The 19,074-nt window shown below is 42.7% G+C and overlaps 1 protein-coding gene across 1 annotated transcript; it reads right to left on the bottom strand.

Moving 5' to 3' along the window:
- Positions 1-428: 428 nt before the first annotated feature.
- Positions 429-18,817, bottom strand: LOC118779276 (leucine-rich repeat neuronal protein 1-like). Its single transcript, XM_036531310.1, has 2 exons — positions 18,433-18,817; positions 429-2,860 (listed from the first exon to the last, which is right to left on the bottom strand). Exon 2 carries the CDS (start codon positions 2,580-2,582, stop codon positions 429-431), a length of 2,154 nt encoding a protein of 717 aa, XP_036387203.1. The 5' UTR covers positions 2,583-2,860; positions 18,433-18,817.
- Positions 18,818-19,074: the final 257 nt, after the last annotated feature.

The raw sequence follows: 19,074 nt of genomic DNA, 5'->3' as shown, positions 1-19,074 counted from the left end.
TTAATATGTTTCAGTGCACAACAGTTAAACTGTTTTACAAAAAAGAGAAAGAAACATTGCAGATCTCTACGAATACTGGCAGAGGGCCAAATGACAGGTCAAGTTCTTTCCTCTGTATGCGCTAGGCCCCAGGGACAGTCCTCAGCAATATCCCAGCTGTGCGAATAAACGAATGCAGCACAAAAATAAAGCACAGCAACTCAGAAGTCTCTGAAGCTAAAGAAAGCTGCCATTTTCAGTGTCCAGGCAGGTGGCAAGATGGACAGGCATTCAGCTTCACTAAAAAAGTCATAGCTTTTCGTCTGTCCACTACCACCCCGCCCCACATGAGCAAAGCTGATAATTCAAAACAAAAATCTGATTTTTTTAACTTAAGCTCAAAAAGCCAGAATATGTCTTTGTGCTCCTAGAAGCAAAGTCTCCACACTTCACCACATATAGTAGCTTCTTGTTGTGTCGACCTGGGTGGGCTTGGTCTCTGAAGCACCCTCCTTGTCCTTCTCACTATCTGCCTCCCACAGGTTAATGAGGGGAGGGTAGAGCTCGTTCAGGGGGATGGAGGAAGTTTTCTGCATGTACTTCTTTAAAGAATGATGGTAGTTCTTCCTCTTTAACCGTTTTCCAATGTAGACCGCAACGGAAGCCAGGCTGATGATAGCAAACATTGTGCCCATGACAGCAGCTAGGGCAGTGCTGGTACCCTGGTCGGAGATCTCCAAGGCAAACGCTGCATTCTTGGTGGTGACATTGACGCAGGACCTCTGTGTCTGCTGGTGAACGTTGGACACGGTGAGGCACACCTCGTACTCAGTGGCTGGCTGTAGGTGTGTGAGGTTGTACTCATGGACATCTACGGGGACCCGGGCAGTGTATGTGATGTGAGGGTTATCAATCTTCATGGTGGCAGATGACCACTTCAGGTTGGAAGTCATGACATTGGAGTTGACCTTCCAAGAAACAAGGATAGAGTGGGTCTCTGTCTGCTTGACAGAGATCTTCATGAGTTGGGCCCCATCCAGTAGCGTCCCATTGACCCGGATGGTGGTCACCCGTGTGTCGGCACCCTCTGTGTTCTGGGCCACACAGGTGTACCGTCCTGAATCCTCCACCTGTACATGAGAGACACGCAGGGTTCCCTCGCTGTTCAGTTGGTACTTGTCAGATAAGGTGTCCTCCGTGACCTTGTTCCCCAGTGGCGTAACCCAGTAGATCTCTGGCTCAGGTTCAGCTGCAGCACGGCAGTCGAGGTCAAAGGTCATGCCAATATCCAGGCTGAGGTGGCTGGGGAAGGTGTCCTGGGAGATCATGGGCAGGCACTGCCGGGCGGTCACCTGCAACAGCACCTCTCTCACATGCCGGCCCCGGAACTCAGGCGGCGTGGCGCAGAACATGGAGAGGGGCTCCATGAAGCGGATGCTGGTCTTGTTGGAGTTCATCCACTGGATGACACAGTCGCAGCGCAGCGGGTTGCTGTGGATGCTGATCTCCCGCAGGTTGGGCAATGACTCAACTGTCCTCTGGTAGAGGGCGGTCAGAGCGTTGTTGTTCAGCATGAGGCTCTCCAGAGATGGGACGTCCCGGAAAGCCAGCCGGTTAATGAAGGACAGCTTGGGGTTGTTTGTGGCCTCCAGTTTAGTCAGCTCCGGGAGGTTGTCAAGCGCATAGCGATCGATGGAGACCAGCTCCGCCATATTGTTCACACCAAGCTCCTTCAGCCTCAGCATGTTCCTAAAGTCCCCTTCCTGAATTTTGTGTACCGGGTTCTTGTTTAAATCTAAGAATTTCAAGTTTGGAACTTTTTGCAGGGCGAGCTGCGGCACTCTAATTAACTTGTTGTCATAAAAGGAGAGGCTTTCCAGGTTGTCCAATCCCACAAATGCATTTCCGGGAACATCGGTCAAGTCCATCCCAGCCAGCACCAAGCTCCTGAGGTTAACCAGAGGCTTGAAGTTAAGGTCAAGAATCCCGATAACAGGGTTCTCCCCAATCATGAGGATCTCAAGGTTCGGCGTAGATTCGAACCAACGGCTGTCAATGATCCTCAGCCTGTTGGAGTTGAGGTGGAGCCGGAGCAGATTGCCCAGGCCAGAGAAGGCATTGGGAGATATGGAGTTGATCTGGTTGTGGTTAATGTAGAGCTCCTGCAGGTTGGTAAGATCCTGTAGGCAGTGGTCAGACATCTCGGTGATCTGGTTCTCCTCCAGGTGCAGCGTGGTCAGCTGGGACATGTTAGTTAAACCCACGTCCCGGATGCTGCTGAAGTTGTTCTGGGACAGGTCCAACTCAGTCAGGTTGAAGAGCTGCTCCAGCTCCTCGCTGGTCCTGGCAATGTAGTTGCTCTGCAGCAGGAGCACCTGGGTGTCACTGGACAGGTTAGTGGGGATTCGCGTCAATCGCAGGTCATTGCAGTCCACAGTGGTAGCCTCTCTGTAGGTGGACTGGGGGGTGAACCACGGTCTGACTTCACACACACACAGCTGAGGACACTCATTGGCCTGTACCGGCAACCAGCCCACCGATGAAAGGAGCAGGCCCAAGCACAGCTGGCTGAGCACGCAGGAGGACGCTGTCCTACCTGCCATGCTACCTGTCCCTGTCTACCTGCACACACCTGAGGTGGGTTAGAATCCAGAGGTGAGGGATGACCTTGAGAGCAGGTGTATGGCTGTGATTAAACTGAATTGTTCATTTGTAATTTGTGCAGCGCTAGACTTCATACACTGTGGGGAGTGGCTTTGAATGTGTGCTGAGCAGGAGGTGAAGATTAGATGTCTTTTCCTCTGTGCCTCTGTCTGCTTTTGATGCACTCAGGGATGGCGTGTGTTCTTCCTATCAGGTCTATCAGGATCGCTGCATGCACCTGAAACACACACACAAAAAATGTATCATAAAATGTGCACAGCAAGATGGCAGACAGTAACACAGTAACACAGGGTCATGTGCGGTGCAGTGATTAGAGATCTACATTCCAGACCGGATCCTGGAGGACCGAATCCCAGATTGCTGCTGTACTGCTTAGCACGATTCTTTGATTGCTTCAAGGGGCTACAGTTGTTCAAGAAAAAATGAAATTGCATAAATGTTAACAAAATGAGTAAGGTGTGAAGCTGTATGTTGCCGCAGAAAAAAAGCAGACAACAAGCAAGTAAATGATATCATGCTGCTGAAGACAGCACAGCAGAGTGGAGTAGGAAAAAACTGAAGGAACGAGAGCGACAGCAATAATGAGCCCAGTGATATATATTTAAAATACATGTATTCAACACTTCCAAAAGTAAATAGGTGGATAGACGTTAACAAGCAAATCCGGTACCTCTTCATTAACTTTAAAAAGGTATTTCTGCCAGGTTGAATTACGCACAGAATTAACATAGCACTAAATCAGCCTACTATTATGCATGCACAATACTAAGCCCTCCTCAAAATGGGGTACACTTGAAGTGAGATCACATTTCATTGAGTGCTTTCATCTCTCCAAGAAGCCCATGAAATGTGCATCATTAGCGTTCCCAGAATCGTTAAATTCTTTGAGATGTTTTAGTATGCGTTATGCATGCAAGTTACATACACACACAATCTGATGCTCCTTCTTGATGTTCCTTTTCATGTAAGGTCTTCTGAGGTCTGATTTTTGTACAGCAATGTAGTGCAAAAATATTCCAACAGTCCTGGGAACATTTAGTTTTCATATATTCATGAAGGACCAATTTCAGCTCAGTGCATTTTTCACAAGCAAGTTAAAAAATCGCTTACATTGAGCAGTGATTTTTTTACCGCATAACTTTCTTACATACTGTATTTTGATCTTACAAACAAAAATATCAGCCAACAAACAGGATATTGTGTAAATAATTCTATATTTCACTTCAAGCTGTCATTTACTTAACAAACATTTTTTATTTTTATTTTCTTTTTCAGGATGAAAGAGAATACATAGCCACTCTTATAAATGTGTCTATCATCTGTAAGTTATATCTGCAGACCTTTTAGAGGTAAAGCTACACAATGTGACATTTACAGCCATAAATGATGTGTGTTTCACCTGTACCCGATTAACTCAATCATGACTGTATTTACTGGACAACAGGACAGGAGGATAAAGAAAGAGGGAGAAGAGTTGGAAAAATGTGTAATAAAGCTTCATCTTATATTAGTACTTCAAGCTACAGCTTTAAGCACTAACTGAAAGCCACTTGACAAGAGTTCCAATACATACAGTGTTTTTGTTTTTTGGAGGGACTAATCTGACATTCCCAATAGGACAGAAAAAAATCTTTAAAATACAGTCCTTCAGAGCTATAACATTGGTATTTATTTTCATCACTAGGAAAGTATTTAATGACCTTAAATAAGCCAGCTGCTCAAAATACCTTGGAAACAGGTAAAAGAGTAAGTGCAATCCACTGTGGCTTTTTGAGTTAAAACAAATTCTCTCATGTTTCATCTGCTTGAAATTTACAATGAAGTTCAAGGGGAGCTAGTTTTCTTAGCAGATGGCCATCTCTGATAGAAGAGTATGACAGCACAATGACATACAACTATAAATAAAATGCATACAAATGTAACAAGTGCGAAAATGTGAAAGATTCAGGGTCAATCATGATACAAGACAAATATAGCAGATACATTTTTTAGTTTGCACTCTATATCTATTTCTTTTCTTTCACATACATTACACATTACATAGGTTCAGTTTTTTCAGGATGCACGTATATTGTGGTCCGTAGGTTGCTGTACACATCATTTTCATATGGCCAAATTAACACATTACATTTTATATACTAATTGGAGTATAAGAAGAACAAGTCTACAAGGAAAAGGTCAGAGAGTTGTACCCCCACTGTAGATTGGGGGAGGGAGACATTGTGCAACAATCTACTTCTGAATGCATAACATCACTATGCCATATGATTCCATCATAACGACAACATTTCTTTGACATCATCAGGTTAGCATTGACTGATAAAATCTCAATAGCCAACAGTTCAATATTGACACACATATTTAAAATGGTATATAAACTGTATATTACACTCTGCCTCAATACATTTCTCCTAAAACATTTACAGATCACCATGACAAAGTTGAAATTAACTGAATGGTGATATCTTCATTTGATTGTACAAACCCACATTTGTGCCCAAAGTCAATGGTACATGCACTGCTGGCTTTGTAGACCTAACCAGAGGATATGCAAAGAGAGAGAATCTGCTGCAGTCTCCTTACTATGCAAAAATGGGCTTATTCAACTTCTAAGTCAAAATCAAAGCTTAGGCTACCCTCTTTGCCAACACCCTCACCCAAACCTCCAAGAATGCACATTCTTACTCAGTTCACTCAGTATTCTAAATATGCAAAGGCAGAGTCAATTTAACAATAAAAAATCACAACCCTCTATGAGCACAATTGCAGAGGCTGCTCCTTATTTCGGGAATATTTCAAAATACAACAGCTGCAACTCTGACTTGCAGTGCAGTGAGGAGGAGCTCACGCTGAGATGCAGCTGCACCACCCCGGGGCTTGCCTCTCCCTCTCTGTGTCTGCAGCAGTGCAACAGGGCCGCAGTGGTGCTGCTTACTGCGCCTGTGGGTTACCCGGAATGTGGCGATGGCATGAGCGGCGGGCGTAGAGACTGGTGCTGGAAGTTTGAGTTGGGCGGGGGTCGAGGGGGGGCTGCTGCGCTGCTGTAAGCACCCTTGAGCTAGGCACTGAATGCATACACTTTCAGTTGACATCAAGCTGCATTAAGTACAGGCAGTCCTTGGCATTCACCGAGGGTACGTTCTAGAGACCCCCTGTGCTGTACTGTGCTGCACCCTAAATAAAGACTTACGCCTAACAGGGGTCCATGTTTTTAGTCAAAAATTAACAATGCAATAAACAAGCGGTAAATATGCTTATTAATATAATGCATTAAATGTGTGAGATGTGTAAAAAAAAATGTAAGAAATTGGGTTGACACGGTGCTCTGTGGCCCAGGGATAGAGAATGTAGCTGGGAACAATGAGCGCTGCCTGGAGCAAATATTTAAAACCACAAATTGCAAACCCGCAAATTCAGAGAAACTCCCGCATGTAAAACTGTAATATGTGTAAGCCACCCTGGATTAAGGAGGGCTCTGCTAAGATGATTAATTCGATTAATAAATGTAGCGTCATACTGTTGAGAGTCACTGCAGCCACAAGGTGTGGTGACTAAATGCTGGAGTCTCACCAGCTGCCACGGCTCACGATCCAGCTGTCCACTTTGCTGGGATGGATCTCTATTCGACTGGCATCATCCGAGCATCCACCAGCACCGTACAGGAGCACTGAGGGCAGCAGGAGGACCGGAGAGTCTTCCCCTCTCTGTGTGCGACTCTTTGGCTCTGCTCTCTGGTTGGAGAGGAATGGCACCTGAACCCAGGAGTGGGAAGGGCATCTGCCATGACAGATGGCCCCTGGTGCTGACTCACCTACACAGACAACATGGGTATTAGCCTGCCAATCAAGAGGCATTAACCCCACCAGCACAGCTCCCATTCAACGGAGGACAGCATTATAAAAGCGTTACAATTTTTTTTTTTTTTTTCACAAGTGTGTTAGCTGCTACATGGCTTTCTCTCTGGCCTCTTCCTCCCTTTCCCCTCACCCTCTGAGGCTCTGACGTTTCTTAGAACACTCTCATCACAGAATAACAAGAACTGCACTGAGGGGGCCCACATACAGCACAGCACTTAAATGCGGCAGTCACATTATTGAATAATCTACCCAGCAACAGAGGAAAGCACTTAACTTCACTGAGGGCCACGCAGAGCAACATGAGGAACTAAAAAGAAAAACCAAAGAGCTACAACGCAGTCGGTGAGATAGAACCCGTTAATGAGCCATTGGAAATCAATTAGAGGCCGGTGGGCAACTGTTGTGACTGCAGGAACATCAGGGCTATTTGGGGCAAGTGGTGATCATAAACCTGACTGGATGCATCAATGCCCTCCGGTCCCAAAAAAAAAAAAAAAAATGGTAATGGTGTTGCCAAGGAAGTGTGGTTACAGCCGTGCCCTTTACATAAGGGACACCGCTGCCAATGACGCCACTTGTGCTTTTGCAGGCTTTGCAGAGATATGGCTCCCCTGGGACCCGGCTCCATACAGCGCTACATGCCAACCGCACTTAACGCATCCCATAACCCCAGCAGGTGCATTAGCCAGTGTTTACAGCAGCACAAAGGAATGGCAAGTGGGACACACAAAACATAACAGCACTGCAGTCTTGGTTATAAGCACACCTTGTTAAGGAAGCGTAGTCCTGGACCCTGTGTATTATATATTATAGTTATTTTGACTTAAAGGCAATATTATCCCAATACAACCTCCCTGAAACAATGTAATCAGACCAACAGTACAGTACCTGCTAACTGTGAAAAAAGTTTATTTTCCAAGAAATATATACATGAATGCGGGGAATAATGATTCATATATTCATACATGGCCGCTACCACAAAGAGACTAAAAACAAATAAATTATGATAAAAATGAATAAATGAACATCCGCGCACAAGTACCTTACATAATACATGCTATGATTTCCAAAAACTTGCTTCAGTGCCTAATAGTTCCTGCTTTTGCTCCATGAATTATTGCTATGGGTCCCACCATGAGTATAACATTTAAATGTACAACCATAGTTTAAATAATAGAAGGTTAGGGGTGAACCATGACTGAAGAATTGTTCATTGCAGCAGTAAGTGTAGCTAATAAAATGCGATACCTGATCTGTGTCAGTAAATATAATATATAAAAAGAGACCCTGAATAATGAAACAGTTAATAATTTGATTATGTTACCGTTCCCTTTCACTGTTCTAAGTGGACATAACCTTTGAGACTCCAAAGCCAAAGGACAATTCTATAAATCATCATGGAGAATGTGACACTCCCTGCAGGCTCTTCAATATCTGATGAAGGGGATATATATTGGCTGTGGCAACCCACATTCATCAATCTGCTCTTTGCACTTTTCCAAAATGAAATGCCTGGGAGGGGTTGGAAATTTATTACCACGGCCATTTACACAACATTTACATTAGCAGATGCTCTTACCTAAACAATTTCTACATGTCATCCATTTATGAAGCTGGATATTTACTGAGGAGATTTCAATTAATTATCTTTTCCTAAGGGTACGACAGCAGGGGCCCACCTGGGAATCCATCTGGCAGCGTTTTGGGTTATGATCCCTACTCCTTCCCATTACGCCACACGGCTTCCCTTTCATACTACAACCACAGCAGGAGGGTGCAGTGAGAAGGTCAGGGACGTTGTGACAACAGCCAAATTGTAATCTGATACACCAATACAGATGTCTGAATACAGAAGTACATGTGTTTGAAGCTATCCAGATATGTCACTACAGTATATTTTAAATCAATACATAACTTATTGGAGTATTGGAACCTTCTGAATGCAATCTTTTTCAATATGGATGGGCAAGTGAATGAATAGGCGTGAAAAAACTGACTGGAAAAAAAATTGTGAACAATAATGAGAATATGGCTGTGGCATGGATGTGGTAATTGATGGAAATCTCAAATTGATCCATTGTTTTCTCAATGTGCTCATGTTGCCCCATATTGAGGATAATTTCAGATTCTCAAATTATGATCAGACAAATTTAGGACTAAAACCTTTGCAGTAAGAGGGATAAAAATCACAGAGATCACGGTTTCACTTAAGACTGAGTTTACTGTAGTAATAATAAAAGTAGTAGTAATAATAATAGATTTTATTTACATTTAAGCTGCCTCACCTGACCACCAGTTAGCCGCCACTGAAAAACCTTAAGCACCAAGCCGATCAGAAAGCAAGTGGAGTAAGTGATTTAAGAAAGTGCAATCCCAGAGAAGGTGAAGGCAGTGTTCACTAAACAAAAATGTAGGTAAGCAAATGTGTACTAGTCTATAACACAAATATGCAGAGCTCATACAATGACACTCAAATACAAACAGCAGCAGATGGTTAGGCTAGTACTATACCATCATTTAAATTAAACCATACACCATGTGTAAAAGAAAACACCACTGGTAATTTTTAACCTGAAGCATCTTGTACTGTACATGGTGGTAAAGATCCTCCAGGAAACACCAGTTCTGGTTGATCAGGGTACTGCACATGGGATGTGTTGATGTATGCAGGGCTTAAGCTGCAACTCAAAATCTATGAACATAAAAACAGTCTCAAGAACATGCTCTTCTCAAAACAAATCTGTTATTAAGTCCTCTATGACAAAGGGATTTGTTTTGCCATAGTGATTATAACAAAAGTTAAGAGTTGGGTACATCAAGTGCCCAGCATAACCATGGGACCACAATAGCATTGCTCATGAAGTACTGTTTCTGTGGTCTAAATAAGAAGACAGCCTCCATGACCACCTGAAATCCACTGCAGTCAATTGCAAAGTCATAAGTCCTTCAGACCACAAATCTCATACGTCCAAAAAAAGGAGAAAAAAAACTGTCTTGAGCATCCTAGACAGCTGTCAGCATTACCAATAATAACTTTCTGTTCCAAGGAAACTGAAATGCCGCTGTATTCTCAGGGAAAATCTGATGACTTTTATCTTCACTGCTCATTAATCAATGTTAATGTGGATTCATGAATAATACCCACTACCTCAGTGTCTAGTATCTACCGGCATGCTGACAAATTGACTGTAACTCTGGCATCATCAACCGCATATTAAAACCTCATCAGACATAAAATGCCAGAAGCATGCATGGAGTACCATTGGAAATGTGAAAAACTGTGAGTCTAACATCAGTGATGTGTATAAATGCATTATGATAATCAAGTCCAATAAACAAGCCGTACATGGCAGTGCCTTTAGTGCAGTTTAAGTGCAGTAAGTGCAATAAATCAATGGGAACTAAACCTCCTCTCTTGTGCCCTGCCAGGATTTGTCAGGGTCTTCCCCATACATGGTGTGTGATGACATCACAATGGTGGCAGTGGCCCTCCCTCCACATCCCTCCTACCACACCATGAGGACGGGCCCCCAGTTCAGCCCTTAGCCTCCCTCTCCGTAACTCCCTCTAATCAGAGGTGACGGCTGTGCAAATCTCTGCCTTCACGCTAGGCTATGAAGAAATAAGGCATCTGCCATTCACATCCTGGAGACCCGTCGGAGCGGGAACTCCGATTAAAAGCCCACATTCAGGCCACCATCCCCACGGGATGCCTTGATCCCGCCACAACAGAGCGCCCATCTGCGCCCTGGGGCAAAGCCAGAGCCGAGAAAGCAGCAGTGTGGCACGGTGGTTAGAAGAATGGCTTATAATACAAAGGTTGCTAGCTTGACTCCCTGGTGGGGCACTGCTGTTGTACCCTTGAGCAAGGTACTTACTGCTCCGGATAAGGGCTCTGCTCAGCAAATAATGTAATGGAACAAAATAGGTTTTCCCCATGAGTGAACTCGTGGCCCAGTGAACCTGAGGTGTCTGGAGATGGTGCCACAAGTGTGAGAGCTCCTACACAATCCTCGCCGCTCTGAAACCTAAATCCATAATGAAGACACGCTAACGGACAGCGCCTGTTTTCCTCCGATAAGTGCTGATAACAATAATTACATTCCCTTCCGCTACTCTAACTCCACATGCAAATGATTCCTCCCACCGATTACTTTCATTCATGCTTATTTGAGAAGAATGCTGCATGCATCTTGCACAGACACAAGATCAGTGTTTTCACTGTAATGAAATGTAGAATTAGTCATATAGTCCATAAAAGGCTCTAATAAGGAAAATCTTTATCTGCTTCTACGCATGTGGATATGGAATGTGCAATGAATGTCATCATGTGCAAGGCAGTATGTACTGGAACTCTTAAGGACCACCATGACTGCCATTTATCAAAACCAAACCTTCAAAAAAAAAAAAAAAAAAAGTAAAATCTAGGCTGATTCAAATAAATAGATGGACATCACATCACTCATTTTTCCAAAACTGTAAGGACCACCATGGTTTGTGGGTGATTATCATTATCAGCATGATTATAATATTTCCTTTTTACTCTGTATATTATGCATTATTATCCATTATTAAGGCAGACTTACACAGTTTACAGTTATGATTTGATATGTAGAGAGGAATATGTACTGAAGCAACCTCAAAATTGAACTCAACTTCCTGGTTATGAGCCCTGGTCCTCGATCATTACTGCACACCTCTCTGACTACATTTCTGTGAACAGACTAAAAACCCCCCAAAACCCTTTGCTAAAAACCCACCAGACTAGGACTATCCCTGCTATGGTACTACAGTGGCCATTATGATGTCAAACTCCTACTACAGACTAAAGCACTACATGTACTTCACAATAACTGGGTAGGTCAAAATCGTCATGCATCTAAACTTCACCCGAAAAAAGCATTATATTGTAGAATCTGCATGATATTTTACCTTATCAATATATATTACCAACATATCTGCCTTATCAACATCAAAGAACATTGATTTGTACTTGAAATATATATATTCCACAGTGAATTTATGTTATTAACTATCCAGCCTGTAGTTCATATTTACTTGGCCACCTGGACCACCACCCTGTGAAGGCAACCTTGTTTGTGAAAACTTATTAAATTGAGGTAAAGCTGAAGGGTCAAAATCAGTGTGTCTAAATAAGGATTCAAACCACAACCCTCTTAACCAGTGTTAAAATCATTGCTAGTTCACTTCTACTAACACTACTTTCACAAAAAAATGGCAAGAGATCACACCCCAACAGTATAACACTGCAAAGGGAGGTATATTACAATGTGTTTGTACTATGGGTATATTATACCACAGGGTCCAGGACTAAGTAAGCCAGGGACAAAATAAGAGCTCATTTGGATGCAGTCGAAGAAATAATAAAAAACCACTGATGTTACAAAACTTATTTGGGTGTTATTTTCTGAAAACAAAGGGCTCTAGATCCTCTATTTACTCATTTACAGTCAGGTCTCTGGAGCATGCCGAATATTAAAATCTACCTTTTTCTCAGGAGAAAGAGTGGTGGGTGGGTGGGGGCTAGGGCTAGTGTTTATTTTTTTACCGAATCTGGTTTACACAGGGAGTAATCTGCTGTGATGAGAGTCAAGAGAGAAGAGCATAATAAAATCCCATCACACGATTCTTCCATATAAATAAACAAGATAAGGCATCTTGCGGGAACTCCACAATGCCCAAGGTTTGCGATTGGGATACCCTCAGAAGTCGGCTGATGCTCTCGCATTCATGTGCCTCACTGCTGAGCGTACAGTATCAGCAGCTGAGGGAAATGCAGCCAATCACAGAAACACTGTCAGCTTCTCCCTGATAACGGGCACTGAGTGTTTTTGCACCACAGAATCACATGGGCTCTTCAGATAAATTGCCCTGCTGTCTAGGGCACCAGGAAGGCCGCATGTCTCCATCCCAAATAACACCTCCGTGCAGTATCCTGCTCAGCAAGGAAACCCAGCCTGTGCCAGTGCAGAGTGACTTCCTGTCAGGTTCAGTGGGGGTATGGAGGTGGGTGTAGAGAGTTGGGGAGGAAGCGCTGCCAAACGCTTGCAGTCAAAGCTTTTGAGACGACGCATTTTTCAGACGTTTGAGATAATAAATGTTCACTCATTTGAATTAGCATCACACCAAATTCAGGACATTGAAAAATCATTACAAATTAGAAGAGCCGTGTTTAAGCTGCAGTGATGAATGATGACCAATCAATCAACACCACAGTGAGGCCTCTACCCAGGGAAACATCAAGCCAAATGAAAGTGATTGTATTTGTATGTGTGTGTCTGCATGCGTACGTGCGTGTGTGCATGTGTGTGTGTGTGTGGGCATGCAGGTGTGCTTGTGTGTGTCTGTGGACGTGCGGCAACGATTACAGAGCAGACCCATATCGGAAAAGCTTGCTGATTCAATTCCCAGGTAGTTCACTGTTGTTGTACCCTCAGCATCCAGCTGAATAAATGGAACCGAGTTAAGTCACTCTGAATACAAGCGTCTGCTAGGCGAAGAAGAAAAAAGAAAAAAGTGTGTATGAGTTTGAGTGTGTGCATTACCCAGCCACTACAGCATTTCTGGGTCCACTCTTTCTACTGATGAAGGCCCAAACAGCATGTTAAACCAGCATGGATTAACTTGCCTCTTAAAGTCAGCTTACAGTCATGCTTATTTTTACAGACACTACTCTCTTTTACGGAGCTTAAATAACCTTGGGCTTTTGCACGTCATATGTCAACAGAGCTCATGTTCAAAGACACAGCAGCAGATTACTCGTTCCATTCAGGGTTTTCATCCTCATCCATCTAAAAGGCCAAATCTATTATACCAGCCTTATCCGGCCATAAGTGATAATGAACCCACACTACACCCACACTAAGGTGACACATTTGTCAGCTAGGACATGTCAAGATATTGCTTCAGAATATAACTTTTTTTTTTAAATATGCTTTTTAGATAGCTGTTTTGCTGAATCTCTGAGACCTTGACACTTCCCCAGCTTTCCCTCACCTGTCATGCACAACACACCTGGCTCTTTGTCACAATCACAGTAGGTCAACGATGAGAGTCACAGAGGTGGGTTATACCTACAGAGTGCTGATTTTTCCTCATGTTTTCAGAACTTTGTCCTTTCTATTCCTCATAACGTCACATTTAGCTTTAGTGTCTAAACTCTCTATGTGCTGCCTCCCTCCATGTCTCCAAATGGGTACCGTACATGAGTATGTATGGCTTTATTGCATCACTGAATTTCTCCTAAGATGTTAGTGCTACCGTGACAGGAAAACAGGAAAATCTCCATCCAGGGAAACATATTCTTAAGCTTTGAATATTATTTGGTAGCACTGATCCCATAATTGCAATACTAATTTGAAACAGAATACTCTGTGACTGACATCTGTGAGACATACCATCTTTTAGCAGCCGAATCTGTTTATGAGCATTGTTTAGTTATCATAGCAATGTATATCATATATTGCCTACATTTTACATGTCATCTTTTTATACAGCTGGAGATCCTTGCTCAACTGCAGAACCCCTCTCAGGAACTGAGCATGCAACCTTTTGGTTACGAGACCAACTGCTGAGACAAAACTTTCGTGAATGAGGGAGATTATGTCTGGTTTCAATACCACAAACGCACAAGCTGATTGTCTGTTTTTCTGATCTAGTCCTGTCATTTTTTGTGGATGTACAAAGATAACATTTACATTCCATATTACCCCCACCACCACCAAAAGACTTCTGTGTCAGGGCACTTCAATCCTATTACAGCCGCTTCTCTTTTCTGCGGCTTAAGGTCGTTTAATCTGCTCATCTGGTTAATTCTTAACAATGGCTTTTATGAGCCATAAGCCTTACACTGTGACAGCATCCCTCCCTATAAAATGCCACTCTGGACACAATACGGTGAAACAAGCCGAGGCGTTCCTTAACGAGGGCAGCATTGTTACTTTTACACTGCATGCTGTGACCTTGCCCTTTCTGTAAAGCCTGGAAGACAAAGGTTTTCATCTGCAGCCCTGTGACATGTGTTCATCTTGTATGTGACAGCCGAAAATGCTGCTTTTGCCAAACCCACATTTCTTCCAACTACCTTTTCTCCCCAGTTTCTTTGGGGGGGGGGGGGGGGGGGGGGTGTCCAAATTTGGGGAAAGACATAAAACCTGAACAGTGGTCTCTGAATCGCAAATCGCGCAACAGCCCTGTGTTCTTCTGGTTGCCATGGAGACATGCTACACCGCTGACGTGTCTGTTTCATACACAAATGAGCCTGACAGCTGCATGGAGCCTGGTCTGACAGTGGGATAAGTGAGGAAATAGAGACTACCCAAAACAAGAATCCCTTTCCCCATCCAAACCTACACAGACAGGTTGTACACAGAGCTACAGTGCTCTTGGTCATAGTGTGCCACAAGACAGCTTCGAGAAATCTTGCTTGAAGTAAAAAAAAAAAAAAAAAAAACACTCATGATATATCAAGTAGCCACTTGATACTAGTGACTCAAAATTATTTTGCTCTCAAACCTATTCAATTTATTTAATTTTATTACATTTCTGTATGTATGAATTATACAATGAAATTTAAGGACTTAGCTGTAAATGTCTTCCACGAAATACTACAGAAGACAATAAAGACCATAGAAAAAGCAGAGAGGCCTGCCAACTCTGCATAGGAACAGAAAGATATGATATAATATAAACATATATATATCTGGATCTGAAGATAAAAATCAAAACAGAAGTGCAAAAAATCTGGTGTTTTTGTGAGCATTCCAAAAAAATTAGATACAGATTTCTGCCCAGGTATTACCTCATATGCCATGTGAAATTATGCAAGCCACCCACTGTGCATTAATGGAATCTTTTACACAGCTGTAACAGTTTGAGTTTGAGAGAGTGAAGGGTCAAGATGGAGGAGCAGACAATGGTGACCAAGCTCAAACAGAGGGAAAACTCACCTTGAAAAACAAGGAACACAACAGCCTGTGTGAAATGTAATGCAGTTAATCACAACCACACTTCATTCAGCAGAATACTCAGTAACACTGGACTGGCAGAAAAAACAAACACTCAAACTGGGCAACGTGCAAAATAATAACCTGGTAAATTATTTTTTTTCCAAACTAATGCTGTAACACATACTGGGATACATGGAAAGGGGCCATTCACTGCATTCAGCTAAATTCATTCCATTCATCATTTCAGTTTTTTTCATCTAACCATTTCTGTCTTTTAAACAACTGGACTCAACAATGATCTCCAGCAGTGAAAGTATTGACTTTACTACCCCCCCAATACCACTACTTCTCCTGACTGCGGTAATACAGCAAAGCCAAAGTACCGTCATCACTATATGCTACAAACATGCTGACTTTAGCAAGTCCTACAACCACTCTGCTGCTGTGAAACAACATCTATACAGAGCTAATGCTCTTCTTGAGTTACATCAGTCATCATTATGTTTATATTATTGTTAGGTTTACATATACATAACTTTCAGAACATAGACAATACCTACAAACATGAATAATAACTGTAACTATAGATTTGGAAAACTATTTAGTCTGAAAGGTTACACAAAAAATGTTCAAAATCTTTTTGTTTTACAGTAATTTATAATACACTCTGACATCTTACTAAACTTAAGACTAGGACTAAAAAGTCTTACAAGTTAAGAAGACAGAGAAGAGGGCAAATTACAGCACAAAGTACTGAAGTTGTATGCCTTTTATTGTTCTGTCACTGTTACCAGACCTCAGACACCACACAGCTCATTACTGTACCGCTGCACAGACAGATTTCTTAAACAGATTATGGACATGGACTTATGGGAGCAGCTGCCTCTCCCGCTTCTGTTCTTATCTTCCACAACCTTCACAAAGGAGAAATATGTTCATGATGCCCCTTTTTAAAAAGGCATCATTGCCCAAGGTGATAAAAAACAACTGCTCTGCTCCCTATGGAGTGTGTGTGTGCGTGTGTGTGTGTGTTTGTGTGTGTGTGTATTTGTTTTTCACTAACCACTGTTTCCCCAGGACAACCCTGCCTAATACCAGTACCAGAGCAAATACCAAAACCAAGGCCAGAGGACATCAATGTCAAAATAACATTCTTTGTACTTATCAGAATGTAAATGATATGACATGTGACACACTTGGTGTCAGATTATCCTTCTTTCTAAGTATAAGTTTAAAAATAGCAAAATAATTGGAGTGGTGAATGCCAAACAAGAAGGTTACATTTATAAGGGTTATTAATTAAAAAACAAACAATACTTTGCTTTGATTACCAAAGGGACAACAAAAAATAGACTCCAATATAAAAGTATCCCCCCTGCAGATTCACAGTTGGGGATTACAACTGCATCTGCTGTAGATTCAACTGCTACAGAAGTATCCTGAGTTCAACAAGGGAAATGCATGGGAAATGTTTCAACTCATGAAGTATGTAGTTATGAAATTCTGGTCTTTTACACTAATATGGGCAGATAACAGCTTGGTCGCAACAATGAGTAACAGGTGCAATTCTCTCGTAACTACGCTCCACACGTAACAGCTGCATCAACAGGGACCACAGTCCTGAGGTAATCGAACACAATGCTTCGCAATCCGCATAACCCTCCCCCATTTCTCTCTCCAAACTTCTTGCGATTGTCTATTGTCTGGATTTTTTTCTTAAGACTCCTTGCCCAGCCGCATTCCTGGGGTGAATGAAAGAGCCGAGACATCTGCCAGAACGCGCTCACATTTGAATGCAAATCAGAGTTTGGTGGATCATACAGGCCGCTGCCACCGAACAACAGCGTGCATCAGCTGCCCACTGCACCAAGCCACGCCGCGTGGAAGTTTCTGACGGTGCAGTTTGGTTTTTGAGGAGCTAACGCAATTTCGCTCTTGCCTTTAAGCCACACATGTTTAGGTATCGCCTTCTGAATGTAACAGAAATACATGGAAAGGCAACGAACTGGGTTCTTTGTTTCACAACATCTACTGTGAGACACTGTAGCAAGTATGCAGAAGACATCATTAAGCTCAGCATACTGTAATTACAACACGGCAAGCAACGTCTACTCAAGACATAGAAAGGTAGATCAAGGGTGAGTATTTTCAGAGACATTAATTTCGTGCAATTCGATAAAACTAGCAAATTTTGTTCCGCCAACATTTGCTTTTTCAAAATCTGAAGAAAGAAAGAAATTGCTGGAGCGAGACATTAAACGTGTAATGATATCACTGTTAATCACAATGCGCACGAGATGTTCACATTTTTACTGCGCACGTGCTTAGCAACATGCAGAGATCTTGGGGTTTTCCGGTGTCTGTGCCATCTCTAATATATACATTCTGGTACACGGTCGATGATTAGAAACGGATATAAATGAGAACTATGGGCACGCACATAGTAACATACTGCTGCCCTTGCACACCCAACTGAGTGCAGCATTGTTCCGGCATGTCCTTCGAAACAGAAAACTGCTACGTATAACCATTGTAAGAATCTAATTAAACATGGAGCTGTGTGACATTCATTCACGTGAAAGGGAAAGTCAGGCAGTGTGTTTCTACTGTACACAAATACGCTTTACAAATAAGTGGCAACACCTATTTCCTGAGCAACAACCGCATTTGTTGCTGTTCTCCTTGCTATAGTGGGCATATTACTGTAGGCTGGCTATAGGTGCTATTGCACTACTAAAGAACGATCATAAAAGCAAGGTGTTTAGATTTGTGATGATAACATACGTATATCTTTTCAATAGCTGGCTGCTATCTATGTGTTCTGTCCAATTACATAAAGGTTTTTTTTGTCACACTTAAAAACATCCTATTCCCTATATGAATTCATTTGCCTATTGACTAAATACCTGAATGCCAGAGTCCGTGTTGGTATAATAAGCGTTTATGTGATAGATTTCACTTACCTCGTTAGCATGGCAATCTCCTCTTTAAAACAGCAATGAGTAGAAACCATTCACACTTCGCAGCTCGAGCTCAAAATTGATTACGCAGAAGTAAAATATGTTTCGCCTGTGCACAGTAAAAAAAAAAAAAAAAAATCACAATAGGTGCATATATACATAAATAAATAAATGCACCGTGTTTATATTACAACGTGTGACTAACCAAAAAACCTAGCTAGGGCTATGCAAATATTTATAAGGAGATCAGGTTCGTCTGTCTAGACCGTCGCGATTCGTATGTGTGCTTCGAGAGCATGGTCCCGTTAAATGGGAGGGAAAACAATTCTATCTCGCCACCCGCAATCCGCTCACTGACTGCCAGCGATTCTCTACGTACTCCTTCAGCTCGTGCTCCGCTAAGAAAATATGATGGTAGCACCTGGCGCTGTCCAGACAAGTCAGCTGATTCCTAACACACGATTGGTTGCCAGCTGGTGCCTGTCACTCGTGTCCAAGCAGAGCGCCATCTGTTCGTGGCTTGTTGTGATGGGAACAAAGGCATGCGCTGGGAGTACGCAGTGGGATAACGCGGGGCGTGGAAGGAGAAACGCCGGGGGGTGGGGGGTTCTTGGAATTATCTTGTGGGAACGTCTTATGGTGCGT

Source organism: Megalops cyprinoides, chromosome 6 (assembly GCF_013368585.1).
Source record: "Megalops cyprinoides isolate fMegCyp1 chromosome 6, fMegCyp1.pri, whole genome shotgun sequence".
Classification (NCBI taxonomy): domain Eukaryota; kingdom Metazoa; phylum Chordata; class Actinopteri; order Elopiformes; family Megalopidae; genus Megalops; species Megalops cyprinoides.
Note: the sequence above shows the minus strand (reverse complement) of the source record. Positions and strands in the feature narration are given on the sequence as shown.

Excerpts from the sequence above, each read along its gene's own strand:
- LOC118779276 (XM_036531310.1), bottom strand. The coding sequence starts at position 2,582 with ATGGCAGGTAGGACAGCGTCCTCCTGCGTGCTCAGCCAGCTGTGCTTG.